The following is a 24455-nucleotide window of genomic DNA, read 5'->3' on the forward strand; positions in this document are numbered from 1 at the left end:
AAAAAAAAAAAAATACAAAAGAAAGTTTTCACAATAGACCAGATTAATCATAAGAAAGAATTTCTGAACTTGAAGATAGAGCTTTTTAAATAACCTGATCAAATTATATACATATATGACAGAAAGCCTACATGACATATGAAACACCATACAGGAGCCAAATATTCAAATTTTGGGACTAGAAGAAGAAGAGATGTAAAGGCACAGAAGACTTACATAAGGAATAATAGCTGAAACTCTCCAAAGTTTTGCAAGACATATAGACATCAAGATATAGGTAACAAAAAATCTCAAAATATATTCAACCAGAAAGGTCTTGTTCAAAGCACAAAGTCAAACTATCAAAAGTAGAAAACAAAGAGAGAATTCTAAAAACAGAAAGAGAAAAATGTCAAGTCACATATAAAGGAATACCCATGAGAATAACAGCAGATTTCTCAGCAGAAACCTTATAGGCCAGGAGAGAATGAAAGTACATATTCAAAGTACTGCAAGAAAACAACTATCAGCCAAGAATACTATATGCAGCAAAGCTATCCTTCAAAAATGAAGGAGAAATAAAATGTCTTTTCCAGACAAGAAAAAAAAACAAAGAATTTGTCACCACTAGACTAGTCCTATAAGAAATGCTTACGAGAATCCTAAACCAGGAAGTAAAAGGAGAATAGCTACCATTATGAAAACACATACAAGTATACAACTCACTGATGGAACAGATGAGAAGAGAAAAGGAGAAGAGAAAAAATAAATAAAATGTTAAATGTTATCACGACCCAAATTATCTAATGTAAAGGTATACAATAAAAGAGGAAGAAAGGCTGAGTGCAGCGGCTCATGCCTGTAATCCCAGCACTTTGGAATGCCGAGGTGGGTGGATCCCCTGAGGTCAGGAGTTCGAGACCAGCATGGCCAACATGGTGAAACCCCATCTCCACTAAAAATACAAAAATTAGCAAGGCATGGTGGTGCACACTTTTAGTCCCAGCTACTTGGGGCGCTGAGGCAGGAGAATCATTTGAACTCAGGAGGCAGAAGTTTCAGTGAGCCAAGATCATACCACTTTACTCCAGCCTGAGTGACAAAGTGAGATCCTGCCTTAAAAAAAAAAAAAAAAAAGGAAGAATGAAAGAAAGAATATATCAAACAATCAGAAAACATTGACAAATGACAGGAGTAAGTCCTAATCTATCAATAATAATCTCAAATATAAATGGCTTCAATTCCTAAATTGAAAAATACAGACTGGCTGAAAGGATTTAAAAATATATAGGCTGCCTACAAGAACTCACTTACATTGTAAAGACATGTAGACCAAAAGTGAAGGAATAGGAAAAAAAAATATTCTGGGCAAACAGAAACCAAAAGCATGAAAGGGTAGCTACACTGACTATTTATGTCAGAAAAAAAATAGATTATAGGACAAAACACATAAAAAGAAACAAAGTCTCCAATGATAAAGAGAACAATTCAGCAAGAGTATATAAAAATTATAAATATATATGCACCAAACACTGGAGCACCCAGATATATAAAACAAACATTATTAGAACTAAACAGAGAAACAGACCCCAATACAATAATAGTTGTTGATTCAACACTCCACTTGAAGCACTGGACAGATCACCTAGACAGAAAATCAACAAAGACATCAGACAAGCAAATGCTGAGGGCATTAGTTACTATCAGATGTGCCTTACAAGAGCTCCTGAGAGAAGCACTAAATGTGGAAAGAAAAGACCATTACCAGCCACTACAAAAACACACTGAAATACACAGAGCAGTGACACTATAAAGCAACCACACAAAAAACAAGTCTGCAAAATAACCAGCTAACAACACGATGGCAGGATCAAATTCACACATATAAAAACTGACCTTTAATGTAAACAGGCTACAAGTCCCAATTAAAAGGCATGGAGTGACAAGCTAGTAAAAGAAATAAGACCCAATGATATGCTATCTTCAAGAAAACCATCTCACATACAATGACATCCATAGGCTCAAAATAAAAGAATGGAGAAAAATCGACCAAGCAAATGGAGAACAGAAAAAAGCAGGTGTTGCAGTCCTAATTTCAGATAAAACAGACTTTGAACTGACAAAGATAAAAAAAGACAAAGAAGGGCATAAAGGTTAGAAATGACAAAGGGGGTGTTACACTGACCCCACAGAAATTCTAATAACCATCAGAGACTACCACAAACACCTCTAGGCACACAAGCTAGGAAATCTAGAAGAAATGAATAAATTCTGAAACACATACAATCTCCTAAGACTGAACTAGCAAGAAATTAACTACCTGAAAAGACCAATAACAAGTTCTGGAATTGAATCAATAATAAAAAGCCAACTAACTGAAAGAGAAAATCTAAGACCAGATGGAGTCACAGCCAAATTCTACCAGATGGACAAAGAAGACCTGCTACCATTCCTGCTGAAACTCCTTCTTTACATCATATACATAAATCAAGTCAAGATTGATTAAAGACTTAAATACAAAGCCCAACATGTAAAAACCCTGGAAGACAACCTAGGCAATAATCATTCTGTACATAGGAACTGGCAAACATTTCATGATGAAGACTCCAAAATCGATTACAACAAAAACAAAAATTGACAAATGGGATCTGATTAAACTAAAGAGCTTCTACACAGCAAAAGAAACAATCAACAGAGTAAACAAACAGCTTACAGAACAGGAGAAAATATTTTCAAACTATGTATCTGACAAAGGTCTAATATCCAGTATCTATAAGGAACCTAAACAAATTTACAAGAAAAAAACAAACAACCCTATTAAAAAGTGGGCAAAGGACATGAATAGGCACTTTTTAAAAGAAGACATACATGCAGCCAACAAGCATATGAAAAAAAAAGCTCAATACCACTGATTATTTGAGAAATGCACATCAAAACTACAATGAGATACCATCTCATACCAATCCAAATGGTTATTAAAAAGTCAGAAAAAAAAAACAAATGCTGGTGAGGTTGTGGAGAAAAAGGAACACTTATACACTGTTGGTGGGAGTGTAAATTAGGTCAACCATTGTAGAAAACACTGTGGTGATTCCTCAAAAAGCTAAAAATAGAACTACCATTCAATCCAGCAATGTGATTACTGGGCATACACCCAAAGGAATATAAATCATTCTATCATAAGGATGCATGCACATATAATGTTCATTGCAGCACTATTCACAACAGCAAAGACATGAAGTCAACCTAAATGCTCATCATTGGTAGACCAGATCAAGACAATGCGGCACATACACACCATGGAATACTATGCAACCATAAAAAGAATGAGATCATGTTTTTTGCAGGACAATGGATGGAGCTGGAGGACACTATCTTTAGCAAACTAACACAGGAAGAGAAAACTAAATACCACATATCTGGGAGCTAAAGGATGAGAACACACAGACACATACAGAGGAACAACAGACACTGAGTCCTACTTGAGGGTGGAAGGTGGGAGGAGGGAGAGGATCAGAAAAAAACAACTATTGGATGCCAGGATTAGTACATGGGTGACAAAATAATCTGTACAACAAACCCCCATGACTCAAGTTTACCTATATAACAAACCTGCACAGGTACAACTGAACCTAAAATTAAAGTTTAAACGCACACACACAAATAATCCCACTTAAAAGTGGGCAAAGGATTTGAATAGACATTTCTCAAAGGAAGACATACAAATTGCCAACCTGCTGTCTTTTCTGACATGAAAAAATATTCAGCATCAGTAATCATAGGAAATTTTTCAATCAAAACCACCATGAGATATGATGTCACCCCAGTTAGAATGGCTATTATCAAACAACATAAAAACTAACAAATACTGGCAACGATGTTGAGAAAAGGCAACTCATACGCTGTTAGTGGGTATGTAAATTCATACAGCCTTGATAGGAAGTATTGTGGAGATTTCTCAAAAAACTAGAACTAGAATTACAATACAAACCAGCAATCTTTGTACTTGGTATTTATCCAAAGTAAAGGAAATCCGTATATTAGAAAGATACCTGAACCTTCATGTTTATTGCAGCGCTATTCACAATAGACAAAACATGGAATAAACCTAAGTCTGAATCAATGGATGAATAGATAAAGAAAATGTGGTATACATCACAATGGAATACTATTCAGCCATAGAAAATAATGAGGTTTTTTCATTTGTAACATGAATGGAACAGGAGGTCATTATGTTAAGTGGAAAAAGTCAGGCACAGAAAGGCAAATATCACAATTCTCAATCATGTGCGGGACTTTAAAAGTTTAATTCATAAAGATATAGAGTAGGCACTTTGGGAGGCCGAGGCGGGCGGAACACGAGGTCAGGAGATCGAGACCATTCCAGCTAATATGGTGAAACCCCATCTCTACTAAAAATACAAAAACCAAATTAGCCGGGTGTGGTGGCAGGCGCCTGTAGTCCTAGCTACTCGGGAGGCTGAGGCAGGAGAATCCTGTGCACCCAGGAGGTGGAGCTTGCAGTGAGCCGAGATCGCAACACTGCACTCCAGCCTGGGCAACAGAGCGAGACTCCATCTCAAAAAAAAAAAAAAAAAAAAAGAGAGAGAGAGAGTAGAATGATACTTTACAGAGACTGGGAAGAGTGGGTAGGGGAATGAAGAGAGGTTAGTTAATAAGTAGACACAGTTAGATAGAATAAGTTCTGGTGTTCAATAGCAAAGTAGGGTGACTATAATTAATGGTAATTTATTGTATATTTCAAAATAGCTAGAAGAGGAGATTTGATGTTTTCAACACAAAGAAATGATAAACGTTTGAACTTTTATGTATCAATAGAATTTTTTCAATAATAAAAATACATTTAGACATAGTTTTACCCAAAAAAAAGATACAATGGAAGGAGCACTTAAGTATAAAAACGAATTTAGTACAAATACATACTACTAATATTTTCTTGCTACTTAGTTTAAGCGAATGCCAATATATTAAGTCTTCTATATGAAGGAAGTGTAGACTATAGAATGAAACAAGGCTTTGAAATTAGATAAACTTGTTGACTAATACCAACCCTATGACTTATGAGGACTTAGTTAGGCAAAGTGATTAAATTATCTAAGTCTTAGTAGTTTCATCTGCATAATAGGGATAATGCCTGTCTACCTATAGATAGTTGAGACTGTGAGAATTAAGTATAATTAAATAAGTGAAGTATCTAATTCAATTATCTGACTTTTAATAGGTATCCAATAAATCACTGCTGGTATTACTGACACCTGCTAAAGTGTGTCTATTAATTAACTATGTATCTAGTAAAAGTAGATCACTTTGGCTACTTATACTCTAGGGCTTTTTAATAAATACATTAAATTGAAATATGTAATTAATTACATGCTTTCTTTGAGAATTAACATAGAATAATGTGTGAGATGTACTGTGGATATGCAAAAGAGTTATACATGTGTGCTATTATTAGATTTTGTAAAAATTAATATAATACTCTACTCATACACGAGATTTGTAGGAAACTGGAGATTATATATGAAAGCATTTTAAACATAAAATACCACATGAACTTAAAGATTTATTAATACAGGCTCAAAACCCAAGTCTGCCACAAACTAGCCATCTGACCACGAGTAATTTTCCTTTTTATAACTTAGCTTCTCATCTGTAAAAATGGGAATAATAGGAACTGTCCTGTAGAGATATTGTGAGAATCAATAAGTTAATATATGTAGAGTGCTTGGAATGGTCTCTAGAACATAGTAAGTACAATGTAAATATTTGTTCATCTTATTATCATTAATCCTAGGCTCTGGGTGACCGACACAAAACATATTGTCCTAGCATACTTGAAAATAGTGGGCTATATGAACAACGAGCCCAAAATAATTATTCTCATATTGTTGAGATAGATGAATGGATAGCTAGATAGATACATAGATAGATACATAGATTCATAGATTCCATTTATCAATCTATATGGACATATGCATATCAATTATATATATACATATATGGATATGTGTGAGTATGTGTGTTTGGGTGTGTATATATACATATATACACACATTCCTTTTAGACCTAATTTGTAATATAATTGCATGTGTGTATATATATATGAAATATGTTGAGTTTGAGCTATGTTTATGAGTATATATGTTGAGTTTGGGTTATTTTTAGAACATAAAAATTAACCCTTAGGAGGTACTTAGGAGTACCCATAAAAATAATGTTTTCAAAATTTAATGTCTTATTTTCACTTTTGACCTTTGACTGTTCTTCAGTAATGAATGGGTTGCCCACATCAGAGGCCATATCTACAAACAGAAAAACTACAAAATGCTAATGACACCTGCTGTAGTTCTTGTCTGATATACCATTTGGGGAAGATTAATAAGTTTAGAAATCACTGTAGCTAATCAATCACATACTTATAGAATTCTACAGTTTAGAAAACCCTTTCCTATTTCACTTTTTTTCTTTTATTCTTATATCACCCTGTGAAATAAAAGAATAGGCATAATTATTCCCATTTAAAGATGAGAAAAGTAAACCTAGGCAAAGTCAAGTAATTTATCCAAAGTCACACAAATATATATATAAACATGTATATATATTTTTATATATATCTGTCTTCAACTAGGACTTCTTACTCTTTTGGATGTTAGGGTTTTTTTTTTTTTCATAAAATCAGACTATTCTAAAAGCAAAACCAAAAATATCTCGTCTAAAATAAACATGTATATATATTTTTATATATATCTGTCTTCAACTAGGACTTCTTACTCTTTTGGATGTTAGGGTTTTTTTTTTTTTTTCATAAAATCAGACTATTCTAAAAGCAAAACAAAAAATATCTCGTCTAAAACAAACGCCACTTATTATGTTCTGCTGAAATATTTTTAAAGATCCTTACTAACTGCTTTCATATTCTTTTGCTAATATATCTTGCAGATTGGATTTGTTATCCTGATTGTCTTTAATTTACACTTTATACTACTTTTACATTTAAAATTACATGTTTATACTTTGTAGTGAACTTGGCCCATTGATAACTAATTTGTGCTTTAAGTAAATAGTAAATTTTCACACTCTGAATATTTAAAATGAAATAAACATAAGCAATAAATATTTTGTTAAAACTTACAAAGCTTCTGGTTTCATTATGCAGATGGATTCTGAACATCGACATTTCTTTGGATCATCATATGATATTCCCAGACTGAGTGCCAGCATCTGGGTGACAATAACTGAAAATGCCTCCAGAGTTATCTCCTTGGGGTACTATAATAACAACAAAGAAAATTCTAAGGAAAGATAATTCTCTAAAGGGTGGTAAAAAATAATTTTCTGATTAGGAATATTTTATTGTTTTATCAAATGAAAAAGAATTAGGGAGATATGGATCCTTGAACAGGTGAGAAGCTGAAGCTCTTCTTATGAAGTTTTACTGAGATAGAAGCATATTGAGTGTATGCCAAGCTTTGTGATAATTTAACAATTGGACACCTAACATAATTCTTAGGTAGTTACTATCAATATACAAAAGAATTGCTTTGATAAAGAAAATATACATTACACTGTTGGTTATATGGACCAGAATCTTCAACTCACCTAACTTCTTACAATAGCTCTAATACTTATTTTGAATAATCCATATCATCTCCCCCAACCCCCAGTTCATGAAATGGCCATTAACCAAATTGCCCAATTTAAGTGCTCACCCTGCTGCCTACTAGGAGCAGTCATTGACACAGTGACTGGTATGAAAAGAAGCCACAGAAAACAGATCCTTCAGATGGCACTATTGGATTAGGTTGTTCATATATGTAACACAGCTAACTTCCATGCGAAAAAGAAATGGGGCATTGGTAATTCATGGTATGAAATGACATCATGATTTCTCAAATTATTACCAAAGCTGGTATTACCAAAGCATAGGATATGATGCAGGAGGAGGAAGATAAAGACATTTAATTGTTATGGTGACAATAGGGATAATAAAGATTTTGGGGTCAACTAATTTCTTATAAGAGCCCTAAAGGATGCACATAATGAAGAATAGAAAGGGAATACTGCAAATGAGCAATGGAAAATGCAAACGGGGAATCAGAAAGCCTCTGCAGCAGCAATGAAGTAACTCATGTGTAGTCATGGATTGACATGGCTGAGGACCAAGCTGGAACCCAGCAGATTTGGTGGGAAAAGCATTACAATCTGAAACTTGGGAGGCAAACAATTGGAATAACATCTCTTTACTTCCCTTGCCAGCAGAGGAAGCCCTCTCCAAACAATGAGAGAGCTCCTGCATTTAAAAAAAAAAAAAAAAAGTTTTAATGACGATAGCTGGAACATTAGTCTCACTACCCCACATTGCCTCTAGGTCCAAATCAAGAATTAATTCTCAACAAGATCTTGAAGGAAAAGTATCAGTGTACTGCTCTGGAAGGGGATAATTTATACTTTGAAAGGGATTGATCAGACAGTATGAAATAGAAGGCTGTACTGGAACAAATTTATTGTAATTCATGACTTACCTGGGATTTTGTATTTAATGTGCCAAGTAAAAGCAGGAGTCATGTTAACTGAAGTTAGACTTAACGGGAGCCTACTGTCAGTAAGGTCAAAATAATGGAGTTTTCCTGGCATACTGTATGGTGAAAAAGTGCTGAGTTTCAGGAATATGGTAATATTGAATGAATCTACTGTGTGAAACCTGTTGGGTAACTACCTTGATCAAACATTCAAAGAGAGCTAGGAGGATATTTCCTTCAAGACACTTGGAAATGCTTTGCTGAAAGACACACCAATATCATCAAAAATCTCTGTTGGTTGTTGTTTTGTAGACTGGAGATGATGGTAGCACATAATGCAATGGATCTTGGAGTTTCACTCTCATTGCCTAGCTTGGCATGATCTTGGCTCACTACAACCTCCACCTCCTGGGTTCAAGTGATTCTCCTGCCTCAGCCTCTCAAATAGCTGAGATTACAGGCACCTACCACTATGCCTGGCTAATTTTTGTATTTTTAGTACAGACAGGGTTTCGCCATGTTGCCCAGGCTGGTCTCAAACTCCTGACCCTCAAGTGATCCACATGCCTCAGCCTCCCAAAGTGCTGGGATTACAGCATGAGCCACCACACCCAGCCGCAACAGGAACACTGGGACCAGGAATGTTACAGGCCACGTGGCACGGCTTAACTGAGACAAGGTGGGTGCAATTACCACCATAAGCTAAAGGGGCTTACATATTATCAAAGCTGTTTTGACCTACAAGGATTATGATAATTATTTCAGGGACCCTGAAAATAAAATATATGAGCATCATACTGAAGGTTTTCTTGACATTCTACGTCTGGTGGCAAAAACTTAACATGAGTTGCTGTGATGCAGATTCCCAGACCTAAATCAGTTCACAACCTCAGGGATTCTCAACTAAAAGAGTACCTTTAAAGAAGGAACCTGCCATACAGATGAAACTGTGACTATTCCTCCAAGCCTTCCACAGAGGGACCTGTCGCTATTCACTAGAATAACTGTGCATGCAGGAAAAGAAAATAGCTAGGACTTCTGGGGCTTATTGGATTCTGGATCAGAACTAACGTTACCCTGAAAAACTGAATACCACCTTAATCTACTGGTCTAAGTGCAGCCTTATGGAGGTCAAGTAGTCAGAAGAAACTTGTTTCAAGTTCATCTAACAGTACATCCAAAAGAACTTCAGATATGTCCTACTGTTATTTTCCAAATCCCAGAATTATGCCTGGAATAGAAATACTAGCACATATTGTCTGCTGACCAATGGAGTGAGACATATTATTGACAGGGAGGGCCAAGAGGAAGTGCCTGGAACTGCTCCCAAGATGATAAATATGGCATCCCTTAGGGAATTGCATACCGCATATATTAGCGTCACCATTAAAGTTTGAAATTGTAGGAGTAGTGATGCATGTCACATAATCATTTAACTTGTTTGTTTGCCTGGTGCAAAAGATAGATAATGACTGTAAATTAACCTCTGAAACTGATCTGGCTTTCTATATATCTAGGGCACTCTACCTGCCATCAATAGAAGCCAGTGATGAGCCTCCACCATAGCACTATGCCACTGTTGGATTAGCCAGTCAACTGGAGATGGGTTTATTACAGTGGACTGCTCATTCATTGAAGGAGCAATGATTTGTCCTCATGTATCCCAGGTATGGATTTTCCTTGCCTGTCTGCAGTGATTCTAAAGCACCACATTCTTGTGCTTGAAGAATGTCTTCTGCATCACCACACAATATTGTTTCTGACCAGGGTCACATCTTGTGGCCTAGTATTTATAGAAATGGGTTCATTACTACAAGATTTACTTATCACATGTCCTGTAACACAGAAGCAACAAGACTATAATGGCTGGCTAAAGATTCAGTTGTGGCCCCAGCTAAGGAACAACATCCAGAGAGGTAGGAAGGATGTCACTAATGATTTTTTAAATATCCTAAAGCAGCAGCCAAAACTTGGTGCCATTTCCCCCGTAGCCATTAGACTTGAGTCTGAGAACAGAGTGAGTGTTGATAAGGAAAAATGGGATGGGAATTGCTAGATCAGTTGCTGCATATAGCTGGCAGAGGCTGTGGTGACTTACTATACTATATTGGGAATATACTATATTGGGAATAGCCCCAGGCTGGTGTGGCACTGCATGCAGAGTTACTCTGGGCCTATGGTTTCTGGTATGGTAGGGGTGAATTAGAGGCAGACATTTAACTTCCCCACCATTCTGGGACCATTTGTGAAAGGCTCACTCCTGTCTCATCACACAGGAATCACTGGGAGTGCTGGTAGGGTTAAGCCATCTGGGGTCAGTTGGAGATGAAAAACAGTGGCGGGGCTCACAGTGATGAGCACATGATTCTTTGGGGTTGCTCTTCATTCTGCCCACAGAGGTGCCACACCAGAGAGACTAGCCAACAGCATCATGCTGCAGGAAACACGATACAGATTCCAAACATACAAAAATACTGCCTAGCCAGGGAAGACAACCTACAATTCTGCTCCATCAGAAACAATCACAGAACCCAGTCAGTATCCCCACCTGATGTTAGAGTCCAGCCAGTGGTCTCACTAGACCACAGAGCACAGCCAGCTATACCATTTGACCTCAGAGTACAGGAAGCAATCAATCCCAACTAGAGAACCCAACACCAAGGTCTGCCTATCCACGGTGGTAACCAATAACATCCAGAATCCCAAGTTACAGTAAAAGTAAAGGTCTGTTACTAGAAAAGAATATGTGCAAAAGCTAGAAGAGGTGACTATCTCCTCAAATGCATAGAGACACAAGGATTATGAAAAATCAGGAAAATATGACATCACAAAAAGAAACTAATAAAGCTCCTGCAGTGTACCCAGAAGAAAGGAGATTTATGAAATGACTGACAAAGAATTCAAAATAATCCTCTTCTGGGAGATGTTGGTCAAAGAATGGATATTTAAAGATAGATAGGAAGAATACATTCAGGAGTTCTATTGTACAGCTTGGTAACTACAATTAATGATGATAAATTGTATTCTTAAAAAATGCTAAGAGAGTGGATGTTAAGCACCCTCACCATAAAAATGATAAGTATGTGAGGCAATGTATTTGTTAGCTAGATTTAACCATTCTACAGTGTATATAGTCTTCAAAACATCACATTGTGCATGGTAAAGGCAGACAATTTTATATGTCAATTTAAAAAATAAATGAATTTGAAATAAAAGAGAAAACAATCATTCTCTGCTCACGTAGTCATGAATCTTTGTTCCTTTTTTAATCTTGTGAAACCACAAGTTTATCTAGTGAAAACCACATTTTCACTATTACTAATTTCCTTATTAACTTCTCTCTTTCACTCATCAGTTCAAATTCCTTTACATACACCCTCAAGTTCCTTGCCATCTTTTCATTTCATAATGACTTGGCAAAAATATGATACATCAGTCTTCAAAATGCTGAGGTAGGAAGATGTTAGGACAAAGATTCTATACCTATCCCAATTATCAATCAAACGTTAAGATAAAATAAAAGTGTTTTCATTGAAGGGGGTAGGGCCAAGATGGCTGATTAGAGGCAGCTACAGTCCCTAGCTCTCATGGAAAGGAATGAAAATGGCAAGCAAATTCTGCACTTTCAACTGAGGTATCCAGGTTCTTACATTGGGACTGACCAGGCAGACAGCTTGACCCATGGAGAGCAAGGAAAAGCAGGGTGGGGTGATGGCCCGCCCAGGAGTGGCATGCAGCCAGGGGAGTCCCTATCCCCAGCGAAGGGAAGTGAGGAGTGATTGTGCAGCCCCACCTGGAAAACTGAGCTTTTCCCATGGCTCTTTGCAAACCATGAATCAGGAGATCCCCTCATGAGCCCACGCCACCAGGGCCTTGGGTCCAAAGTACAGAGCTGTGTGGAGCCTCAGGGAAGCAGCCATTTGGGCACACATGGACACCCAGGAGTTTTGAATATCCTAGCCCCAGGAATTCCTGCCAGATGGGAGATCGGTTCATGCATTCCCGTAGGCAGGGAGCCAAGCAGTGTCGTTCTGCAGGTCCCACTTCCACAGCATCGCACAAGTTAAGACCCACTGGCTTGGAATTCGAGCCAGCCAACAGCAGCAGGCTAGAGACTGACTGAGACGGACTGAGTTCCTTGGGGAAGGAGCAGCCACATCTCTGTGCTTCGAGTTGGCCATTCTAGCCTCCTGTCTCTGGATACTCCAGATGGTCCAGACCAGAACTCTGATCTCTCCCTGGGATGGAGCTTCCAGGAGAAAGGGTTGGTCATAGTCTCTGTGATTCAGCTGACTATGCCTTTCCAGCCTGCTGGCTCTAGAGAGTCTGGGTGGTCTAGACGAGGAGGGCTCCCCCAAACACAGCACATCTGCTCTGTGAAGGGGCAGCCAGACTGCTTCTTTAAGCAGGTCCCTGATCCCATTCCTCCTGACTGGGTGAGACCTCCTACAGACACCACCTACAGGAGTATATGGGCTGGTATAAGGTCAGTGCCCTCCTGGGATGGAGCTCATAGAGGAAGAAGCAGGCTGCCATCTTTACTGTTTCCCAGCCTTCATTGGTGATACCTCCAGGTGCAGGAGACAGTGAGGCAACTAGGGTCTGGAGTGAACCCCCAGCAAACTGCAGCAGCCCTGTGAAAGAGTGGCCTGACAGTTAAAAGGAAAAACAAACAGAAAGCACCAACAACATCAACAAAAAGAGGCCCCACAAAAACCCCATTCGAAGGTCAGCAACCTCAAAGATCAAAGGTAGATAGCCCACAAAGATGAGAAACATCAATGCAAAAACACTGAAAACTCAAAAAGCCAGAATGTCTCTGCTCCTCCAAATGAACCCAACATCTCGCAGCAAGGGCACAGAACTGGGCTGAGGCAGAGATGACTGAAATAACAGAAGTACAGAAGTAGTCTTCAGAAGGTGGGTAATAACAAACTTTGTTGTGCTAAGGGAGAAAGTTCTAACCCAATGCAAAGAAGCTAACCATCATAATAAAACAATACAGGAGCAGATAAACAGAATAGCCAGTTTATAAAGGATGATAACTAAAATGATGGAGGTGAAAAACCCAACACAAGAAATTCACAATGCAATCACAAGTATCAATAGCAGAATAGACCAAGAGGGGGAAAAAAATAGCAGAGCTTGAAGACTATCTTTCTGAAAAAGACATTCAGGCAAGAACAGACAAAAAAAGAAGGAAAAGGAACTAACAAAACCTCTGAGAAATATGAGATTATATAAAAAGACTGAACCTACAACTGATTAAGGTACCTGAAAGAGACGGGGAAAACAGAACCAAGTTGGAAAACAGACTTTAGGATATCATCCAGCAGAACTTCCTCAACCTAACAAGACAGACCAACATTCAAATTCAGGAAATCCAGAGAACCCCAGTAAGATACTCCATGAGAAACTCAGCCCCAAGACATATAATCATCAAGACATAATAATCAATCATTTTACTGAAAGTAAAATAAAAATGTTAAGGCAGTCAGATGGAAAGGCCAGGTCACCTACAAAGGGAAGCCCATCAGAATAATAGCAGACTTTTCAGCAGAAACTTTGCAAGCCAGAAGAGATTGGGGGCCAATATTCAATATTCTTATAGAAAAGAATTTTCAACCCAGAATTTCATATTCAGCCAAACTAAGATTCATAAGCAAAAAAGAAATAAGATCCTTTTCAGACAAGCAAATGCTGAGGGAATACATCACCACCAGGCCTGCCTCACAAGAGCTCCTGAAGGAAGCACTAAATATGAAAATGAAAAACAATTATCAGCCACTACCAAAACTAAAGTACACAGACCAGTACACAGATCAGTAACACTATGAAGCAACCACATAAAAAAGTCTGCAAAATAACCAACTAGTATCGTGATGACAGGATCAAATTCACACAGAACAATATTAACCTTAAATGTAAATAGGCTAAATGCCCCCAATTAAAAGACACAAATGACAAGATGAATAAAGAGTCAAGACCCATTGGTATACTGCCTTCAAGATACCCATCTCATGTGCAAAGACACATAGGCTCAAAATAAAGGGATGGCCAGGAGCAATCCCTCAAGCCTGTAATCCCAGCACTTTGGGAGGCCAAGGTGGACAGATCACTTGAGGTCAAGAGTTCAAGACCAGCCTGGCCAACATGGTGAAATCCTACTAAATATACAAAATTAGAAATCTCTACTAAAAATACAAAAAATCAGCAAAGTATGGTGGTATGTGCCTGTAATCCCAGCTACATGGAAGGCTGAGGCAAGAGAATCTCTTGAACCTGGGAGGCAGAAGTTGCAGTGAGCTGAGATCATGCCATGGCACTCCAGCCTGGGCAATAGAGTGAGACTCCTGTCTCCAAAAAAACAAAAAAAAAAAAAAAAGAGGAAGAGATGAAGAAAAATTTACCAAGCAAATGGAAAACAGAAAAAAGTTGGAGTTGCAATCCTAGTTTCTTACAAAACAGACTTTAAACCACCAAAGATCAAAAAAGACAAAGAAAGGCATTACATAATGGTAAAGGGTTCAATTCAACAAGAAGAGCTAACTATCCTAAATATATAAGCACCCGATAAAGGAGCACCCAGATTCATAAAGCAGGTTCTTAGAGACCTACAAAGAGACTTAGACTCCCACACAATAACAGTGGGAGATTTTAACACCCCACTGACAATATTAGACAAATCATTGAGACAGAAAATGAACAAAGATATACAGGACTTGAATTCAGCTCTGGATCAAGTGGACCTGATAGATATCTACAGAAATCTCCACCCAAAATCAAGAGAATATACATTCTTCTCATCACCACATGGTACTTACTGTAAAACCAATCACATAATCAAAAGTAAAACACTCCTTAGCAAATGCAAAAGAATTGTAATCATAACCGTCTCTCAAATCACAGCACAGTCAAATTAGAACTCAAAATTAAGAAACTCCCTTGAAACTACACAACCACATAGACATTGAACAACATGCTCCTGAAGGACTCCTGGGTAAATAATGGAATTAAGGCAGATATCAAGAAGTTCTTAGAAACTAATGAGAACAAAGAGACAACATACCGGGACGTATGCTAAAGCCATGTTAAGAGAGAAATCCACAGGACTAAATGGCTACATCAAAAAGCTAGAAATATCTCAAATCAACAACCTAACATGCCAACTAAAAGAACAAGAGAACCAAAGCAACCAAACCCCAAAGCTAGCAGAAGACAAGAAATAACCAAGATTAGAGCAGAACTGAAGGAGATAGAAACACAAAAAAAACCTTCAAAAAAATCAATGAATCCAGGAGCTGATTTTTTGGAAAAATTAATAAAATAGATAAACCAGTAGCTAGACTAGTAAAGAAGAAAAGAGAGAAGAATCAAATAGATACAATCATAAATGATAAGGGGGATATCACCATGGACCCCACAGAAATACAAACTACCATCAGAGAATACTATAAACACCTCTATGCACAGAAACTAGAAAATCTAGAAGAAATGGATAAATTATTGTACATATAACACCCTCCCAAGACTGAACCAGGAAGACACTGAATCCCTGAATAAACAAATAATGAGTTCTGAAATGGAGGCAGAACTAATGAATAGCCTACTAACCAAAAAAAGCCCAGGACCAGATGAATTTACAGCTAACATTCTACCAGAGGTAGAAAGAAGAGCTGGTACCATTTGTACTGAAGCTATTCCAAACAATTGAAAAGAAGAGACTCCTCCCCAATTCATTTTATGAACCCAGCATCATCCTGATATCAAAACCTGGCAGAAATACAACAAAAAAAGAAAACTTCAGGCCAATACCTCTGATGACCATCGATGCAAAAATCCTCAATAAAATACTGGCAAATTGAATCCAGCTGCACATCAAAAAGCTTATCCACTATGATCAACATGGTTTCATCCCCAGGATGCAAGATTGGTTTCACCATACACAAATCAATAAATGTGATTCATCACATAAACAGAACTAAAGACAAAAACCACAGGATTATCTCAATAGATGCAGAAAAGTCATTTGGAAAAAATTTTCATGTTAAAATCTCTCAGTAGACTAGATATTGAAAGAATGAACATAACTCAAAATATTAAGAACCATCTATGGAAAACCCAAAGCCAATGTCATACTGAATGGGCAAAAGCTGGAAACATTCCCCTTATAAACTGGCACAAGACAAGGATGCCCTCTCTCACCATTCCTATTCAACATAATACTGGAAGTTCTGGCCAGGACAATAAGGCAAAATTTAAAAAAAAAAAGGGGGGGGTAATTCAAATAGAAAGAGAGGAAGTCATATTGTCTTCGTTTGTAGATGACATGATCCTATACCTAGAAAACCTCATTCTCTCAGCCCAAAAGCTTCTTAAGCTAATATGCAACTGCAGTAATGTCTCAAGATACAAAATCAATGTGCAAAAATAACTAGTATTCCTACACCAACAACAGAAAAGCAGAGAGCGAAATCATGAATGAACTCCCACTCACAGTTGCTACAAAGAAAATAAAATACGTAGGAATACAGCTAACAAGAGAAGTGAAGGACCTCTTCAAGAGAACTACAAACCACTGCTCGAGAAAATTAGAGAGGACACAAACAATTGAAAAATATTCCATATTCATAAATAGAATCAATATCATGAAATGGCCATATTTTCATGATAAAGCAATTTATAGATTGATTCAATGCTATTTCCATTAAACTACCATTGACATTTTTCACAGAATCGGAAAAAAAACTATTTTAAAAATCATATGGAACCAAAAAAGAGTTCAAATAGCCAAGACAATCCTAAGAAAAAAGAACAAAGCTGGAGGCATCACGCTACCCAACTTCAAACTATACTACCAGGCTACAGTAACCAAAACAGCATGGTAGTAGTACAAGAACAGACACAGACCAATGGAACAGAACAGAGAACTCAGAAATAAGACCACACACCTACAATCATCTGATCTTCAACAGACCTGACAAAAACAAGCAATGGGGAAAGGATTCCCTATTTAATAAATGGATCTGGCAGAACTGGCTAGCCATACGCAGAAAATTGAAACTGGACTCCTTCCTTACACCTTATACAAAAATTAAGTTGGTCAGGCATGGTGGCTCACACCTGTAACCCCAACACTTTGGGACGCCAGAGCAGGTGCATCACATGAGGACAGGAGTTTGGGACCAGCCTGACCAACACAGTGAAACCTTGTTTTTACTAAAACTACAAAAATTATCCAGGTGTGGTGGTGTACATCTGTAATTCCAGCTATTGGGAAGTCTGAAGCAAGAGAATCACTTGAACCTTGGAGGCAGAGGTTGCAATGAGCCTAGATTGTGCCACTGCACTCCAGTCTGGGCTACAGAGTGAGACTCTGTCTGAAAAAAAAAAAAAAAAAAACAAATTAACCCAATATGGATTAAAAACTTAAATGTAAAACCCAAAACTATCAAAACCTTTGAAGAAAATCTAGGCAATGCCATTTAGGACAGATGCATGGGAAAAGATTTCATGACAAAAATGCCAAAAGCAATCATAATAAAAGCAAAAATTGACAAATAGGATTTAATTAAACTGAAGAGCTTCTGCACAGCAAAAGAAACTATCATCTGAGTGAACAGACAGCTTACAGAATGGGAGAAAATGTTTGCAATCTATCCATCTGACAAAGGTCTAATATCCAGAGTCTACAAGAAACTTAAACATATTTATAAGAAAAAAAAATTAGAAAGTGGAGAAAGGACATGAACAGATACTTCTCGAAAGAAGACATTCGTGTGGCCAAAAAACATGAAAAAATACTCAACAGCACTGATCATTAGAGAAATGCAAATTAAAACCACAATGAGATACCATCTCACGCCAGTCAGAATGGCGATTATTAAAAAGTCAAGAAACAACAGATGCTAGCAAAGCCATGGGGAAATAGGAATATGTTTGTTTGTTTGGTTTGTTTGTTTGTTTGTTTTTGAGACGGAGTCTCACTCTTATTGCCCAGGCTGGAGTGCAATTGCACGATCTCTGCTCACTGCAACCTTCGCCTCCCAGGTTCAAGCAATTCTCCTGCCTCAGCCTCCCGAGTAGCTGGGATTACAGGCACCTGCCATCACGCCTGGCAAATTTTTGTATTTTTAGAAGAGACAAGGTTTCACCATGTTGGTCAGGCTGGTCTCAAACTCCTGACCTCGTGATCTGCCCGCCTCAGTCTCCCAAAGTGCTGGGATTACAGGCGTGAGCCACTGCAGCCAGCCTGGAACATGTTTACACTATTGATGAGAATGTAAATTAGTTCAGCCATTGTGGAAGACACTGTGGCAATTCCTCAAAGATCTAGAGGCAGAAACACCATTTAACCCAGCAATCTCATTACTGGGTATATACCCAAAGGAATATAAATCATTCTATTATAAAGACACATGCACCCGTATGTTCATTGCAGCACTATTCACAATAGCAAAGACATGGAATCAACCCAAATGCCCACCAATAGTAGAGTGGATAAAGAAAATGTGATACATATACAAATGTGATACATATACACCATGAAATACTACGTATGCAGTCGTAAAAAGGAATGACTTTGCAGTGACATGGATGGAACTGGAAGCCATGATCCTCAGCAAACTAACACAGTAACAGAAAACAACACCACATGTTCTCACTTTTAAGTGGGAGCTGAACAATAAGAACACATGGACACAGGGAGGGGAACAACACACACTGGAGCCTGTCGGGGGGACCAGGGAAGGGAGAGCACCAGGATAAACAGCTAATGTATGTGGGGCTTAATACTTAGCTGATGGGTTGATAGGTGCACAGAACCACCATGGCACACTTTTACCTATGTAACAAACCTACACATCCTGCACATGTACCCCAGAACTTAAACTCTGAAGGAAAAAAGTGTTTTCATTGATAAAATAGCTCAATGTTTGCGATTCATACACACTGTGTTAAAAAAAAAATCAAGAGTTATTCCAGAAAAGTAGTAAAAGATTCCAAGAAAAGGAAGATGGGATTTCATTTTCTGTGGCAGTTGGTTTCACCCATAACAAGTAAAAAAGTTAGAAAAAAAAGTCAGTGCTCCATTAGATTCTGATGCCTAAAATATCCTTCTTTGACCATCAAAGCTTTACTGGCATAAGAAATATTTATTTCTTTATCCAATAGTTAATATTATTTATATATTTATAATACTGTAAAATGCTATTTATTTAATTCTTACATCAATCTCTAGACAAAGTGCAACAGCCCCACCGAATTAGTTATAAATTATCTAAACCTTGACAATGGGTATAAGAAACATACAATTATGTTACACCTCTTACTGTTCACAGCAAGCAAACAGTGGACATTGTTTAACATATATAGGTATTATGTAAAATCAAAAATAAGAACCAATATTCAAATATATATATTTATATATATGTTTATACTTACATATATATTTATATAAAAATATATATTTAAACATAAGCAACAAGTAGAGAGAGTGGACTCGACATGTCAAATATAATATTACCAATATTATTTACAGTTTATAAATTAAAATAGAAGTAAGGGCATACATATTTTTAAATAAATAAACTTAACCAACAGAAGAACTTAAACGGAAATTATTAAATTCTTCAATAGGACTAAATGAAGGGGTAGAAAGTTTTACTATCATTTTTCACTTTGTATATCTATAGCTTAAACAATTTACCATGTGTATTCATTATTTCAGTAATAAAAAACGTTTAAGTATTAGAAATAAATATAGGTGCTACAAAATCACATTTTGCAAAAAATATAGAGAGAGAGAAAGAGCTATAGTAGCAGATAAACAGAGAAAGACACAAAGTAGAAGATATACATGCAGGTGATATGTAATGATCAAATCAGGGTAACCGGACTATCCATAACCGCAAACATATGCCATTTATTTATTTTGAGAACAATCCAAATCTCATCCTCTAGCTATTTTGAAATATACTATAAATTATTGTTAATTATAGTCACCCTATTGTGCTATCGAATACTAGAACTGGCCAGGCATGGTGGCTAATGTGAAGCCGAGGTAGGCAGATCACTTTAGGCCAGAAGTTCGAGACTGGCATGGCCAATATGTTGAAAACCCTTCTTTACTAAAAATACAAAAAACTTCAGCCGGTTGTTGGGGGTCACCTCTGTACTGAGACATGAGAATCACTTGAACCTTGGAGGCAGAGGTTGCAGTGTGCCAAGATCGGGCCGCTGCACTTTAGCCTAGGTACAAGAGCAAGACTCTGTCAAAAAATATATATATATACTAGAACTTATTCTTTCTACCTAACTGTAATTTTGTACCCATTACTCAACTTCTCTTCCTCTCCTCTTCCCCGACCCTTCCGAGCCTCCAGTAACAACCATTCTGCTGTCTTTACATACAACTATTATATATCAATAAAAAAATGAATAAAAGTTTCTAAAAACATATTCTAAATTGTTTTTATTTAAAAGTCTTTTAAGAAAACAAGAAGATACATATATCAATCAAAACGTTAATAGTGGTTATCTCCACCTGCTGGCAAAATGCAAGATTATATTAATTTTCTTATATGTTCCTATATATACACTTAACAAATTTGACATCATTAACATAAATTACTTTGTAAGTAAAACAAAAAAAAAATAGTACTTAAACTTGTTTTTTAAAAAAGGAGTAGGGTGAGAAAATGGCACAAAGAGATGAATCAACTTTTTAATAATGCATTTATTTTTACCTATTATATATATAAAATCACATTTATCAATATTATAAATACACATAAAAGTTCATTTTACTGTCTTTCAGAGTTCTGAAACATCATAAGGAATCCTTAGTCTGGTTTTTGTTTTGATTTTGAATCTATTTTATCTATAAGAATATTTCTCCAATTTTATGTCTGCAAGAAAATTCTATTTTGGGTTGTAGAAATTTTATTGCAGATACTTTTTCACAATGCATTATTCTATGTATCAAGAAGAGCATGTGTATTTATGATATTTTTATTCCAACTCCCAAACATAATTAATTGCAACAAGATATTGATCTACAAAATATTCTTCCTTCTAAACACTTAAAAATTTTAACAGTAATGGAAGACAAATGCAATCTGTAAATGTAACCATGCACATAAATTGTATAAAATATATGCTATCATGTTAAATAATTTTTAAACATGTTAATTAAAAAAATAAGATTAAACAGTTACATACCAGTGCAACTCCTGCAGAATAACGAGTAATACACATCTTTCCAGGAAACGTTGCTCCCACATAATCAGGATAATCCCTATAACTAAATAAATAAGTTTATATTTATAATTGATTTTAACAGACAATTTAAAAATGAGAATTCCTGCTAATAATTTAAGTCTGCAGTTCATAAAATCCAAATCTGAAGCAAATTGAGGTATGATCTTTCCATATGTTCTTAATTGTTTCAAATTTGCAATACCATTTAATATGACATATTAGTATTAATTAGATTAAATACTCTTGATATCTGAAACATATCCAATGGATCCAACATTTTAATGCCTTTATTGTTCTCATCACATCTGGCTATGTTTACCAAAGGTTTTGCTCCAATATTCTGATAAAAATACTTTGTTGAGTGACAGTGACAAATCGTTTTAATGTATAGATTAAAATGTGTTGCTCCCAGGTAGTAAAGTTCAACAGTTTCCAATAGGAGTGCTTTATTGTTTCACACCTAAACATTATTATTTCAGCTTTGAGTAAGGGGCCATTTAAACTGTCATATAATAATAGCACTATTCTCAGAGCTTTACATCAACTAATCCATTTAATACTCAAAACAAACTAGTGAATATTATTTTTGTCCCCATTGAGCAAATCAAATGTCAGATGGGAAGTATAAGTAACTCTTTCAAGGTAGCATGATTAATACATCCTACTGAAGAATCTGAACTTAGGCAGTCTGAATCCGAGCCATATTCTCAACCACTAAGGTATAGAAGCTCCAAGCATTCACTGCCTTATTTAGAGCCCCCACCAAACAAGCCAGGATGTGAGTAAAGAAGCTTGAGAAGCTTGGTATTCAATTTTCAATTTGAAATGCCCTTTCTGTCTCAACTGCACTGCACTTCACAATCACACTGCCTCTCCACTACCTTTATTCTGTCTCTCTGAGATTGTTTATATCTAACCCTTCCAGCATTTGTTTCCAAGTATTTGTTCCTAATGCCCAATATTGGTTTTATGTTCCAACGTCTAAGTATTGTTTACACTCTTTCTCCCTACCACAAATACTTTAATAAGCCCTTTTTTTATAACTCAGACTTCCCCTAAAATTCTATGCATACTCCTGACCAACTCAGTAATATATTTTTTAATTCATACTGACATGTTCTGACGTGCCCATTCCACATCAAATCAGTTGTCAAGCTCTACTACCTTGTACTACCTTGCTTTGTCAGTGTTTGTTTCCTTTCCCTCCTCCTTCAAAGGTTCAGGTCCAGTTCTAACTATGAATTCCATACTCTATAAAAGGTAATAATATTAATCCTAAAGAAAAATCTAGCAGACTAAAATTTGGGGGTGGAAGAGACCTTCTATGCTATACAGGAAACCCAAAAGATAGAAGAAAAGATTAACAGACTTGACCATATGAAATGTAGAAGTTTTCATGTAGTGTTGGGAACTGAAAGCCTAAGGGTCGTGACCAACTTAGCATTCCCCTGGAGGCTATATGATTAAACAGCAAACTGTTCATCATGAATACAGAATGTGGGCAAACTCACATCTGTGCCTGCCAGCAGAAGGTATACTGAGGGCAGTCACTCCCTGGCACCGTGCTCCTTGAGGTTATCTACTGGAATATCTGGAGCCTACTGTTCAAAGAATGCAGTCATGCAGGCCTGCACTAAGTCAAGCAGCTGAGCACAACCACCCCCTTCTCCCTATCTCCTTTACTCAATAAATACGAAGGGCTCTAGAAGCTTCTAGGGCTCAGGACCCCCGTTCACTAGAAGCAAGGAGTCCCCTGGCCCCTTCTTGCAAATATACTCTTTTGTCTTTGTCTTTATTCCTGCACTCATCCTCCTTTGTTTAGTCCAGCAAGGTCTGCTGAAATGTAGCAGAGAATAAAAAGTTTATAGAAAAATTATAGATATGGAAAAAGTATTTGTCATACAGATAAACAATAGCTAGTATCTAAGCATTCAAAAACCCTTACAGGCATCCAAATTGGTAAAGAGGAAGTCAAATTGTCACTGTTTGCTGATGATATGATCATTTACCTTGAAAATTCTAAAGACTCCTCCAGAAAGCTCCTAGATCTAATAAAAGAATTCAGCAAAGTTTCTAGATACAAGATTAATGTACACAAATCAGTAGTTCTTCTATACACCAACAGTGATCAAGCAGAGAATCAAATCAAGAACTCAACCCCTTTCACAATAGCTGCAAAAAAAATAAAATGCTTAGGAATATACTTAACCAAGGAGTAGAAAGATCTCTACAAGGAAAACTATAAAACACTGCTGAAAGAAATCATAGATGACACAAACAAATGGAAACACATCCCATGCTCATGGATGGATAGAATCAGTATTGTGAAAATGATCATATTGCCAAAAGCAATCTATAAATTCAGTTCAAATCCATCAAAATACCACCATCATTCTTCACAGAATTAGAAAAAAACAATTCTAAAATTCATATGGAACCTAAAAAGAGCCAACATAGCCAAAGTAAAACTAAGCAAAAAGAAGTAATCTGGAGTCATCACACTAACTGATTTCAAATCATACTATAAGGCCATAGTCATCAACCAATGGAACAGAATAGAGAACCCAAATACTTACAGCCAACTGATCTTCAACAAAGCAAACAAAAACATAAAGTGGGGAGAAGACACCTATTCAACAAATGGTGCTGGGATAATTGGCTAGCCACATGCAGGAG

General features: G+C 36.8%; 1 protein-coding gene across 1 annotated transcript in view; it reads right to left on the bottom strand.

Moving 5' to 3' along the window:
• ADAM32 (ADAM metallopeptidase domain 32) overlaps positions 1-24455 on the bottom strand; it is a 152229-nt gene that overhangs the window by 63829 nt on the left and 63945 nt on the right. The window contains exons 10-11 of the mRNA XM_011960750.1: positions 21741-21822; positions 7133-7269 (exon numbers count right to left, since the gene is read on the bottom strand). Coding sequence (XP_011816140.1) covers positions 7133-7269; positions 21741-21822 — 219 coding nt within the window. The remainder of the gene's footprint in view (positions 1-7132; positions 7270-21740; positions 21823-24455) is intronic.

The sequence above is a fragment of the Colobus angolensis genome, unplaced genomic scaffold (assembly GCF_000951035.1).
Source record: "Colobus angolensis palliatus isolate OR3802 unplaced genomic scaffold, Cang.pa_1.0 Scaffold52, whole genome shotgun sequence".
In the NCBI taxonomy this organism is placed as follows: Eukaryota; Metazoa; Chordata; class Mammalia; order Primates; family Cercopithecidae; genus Colobus; species Colobus angolensis.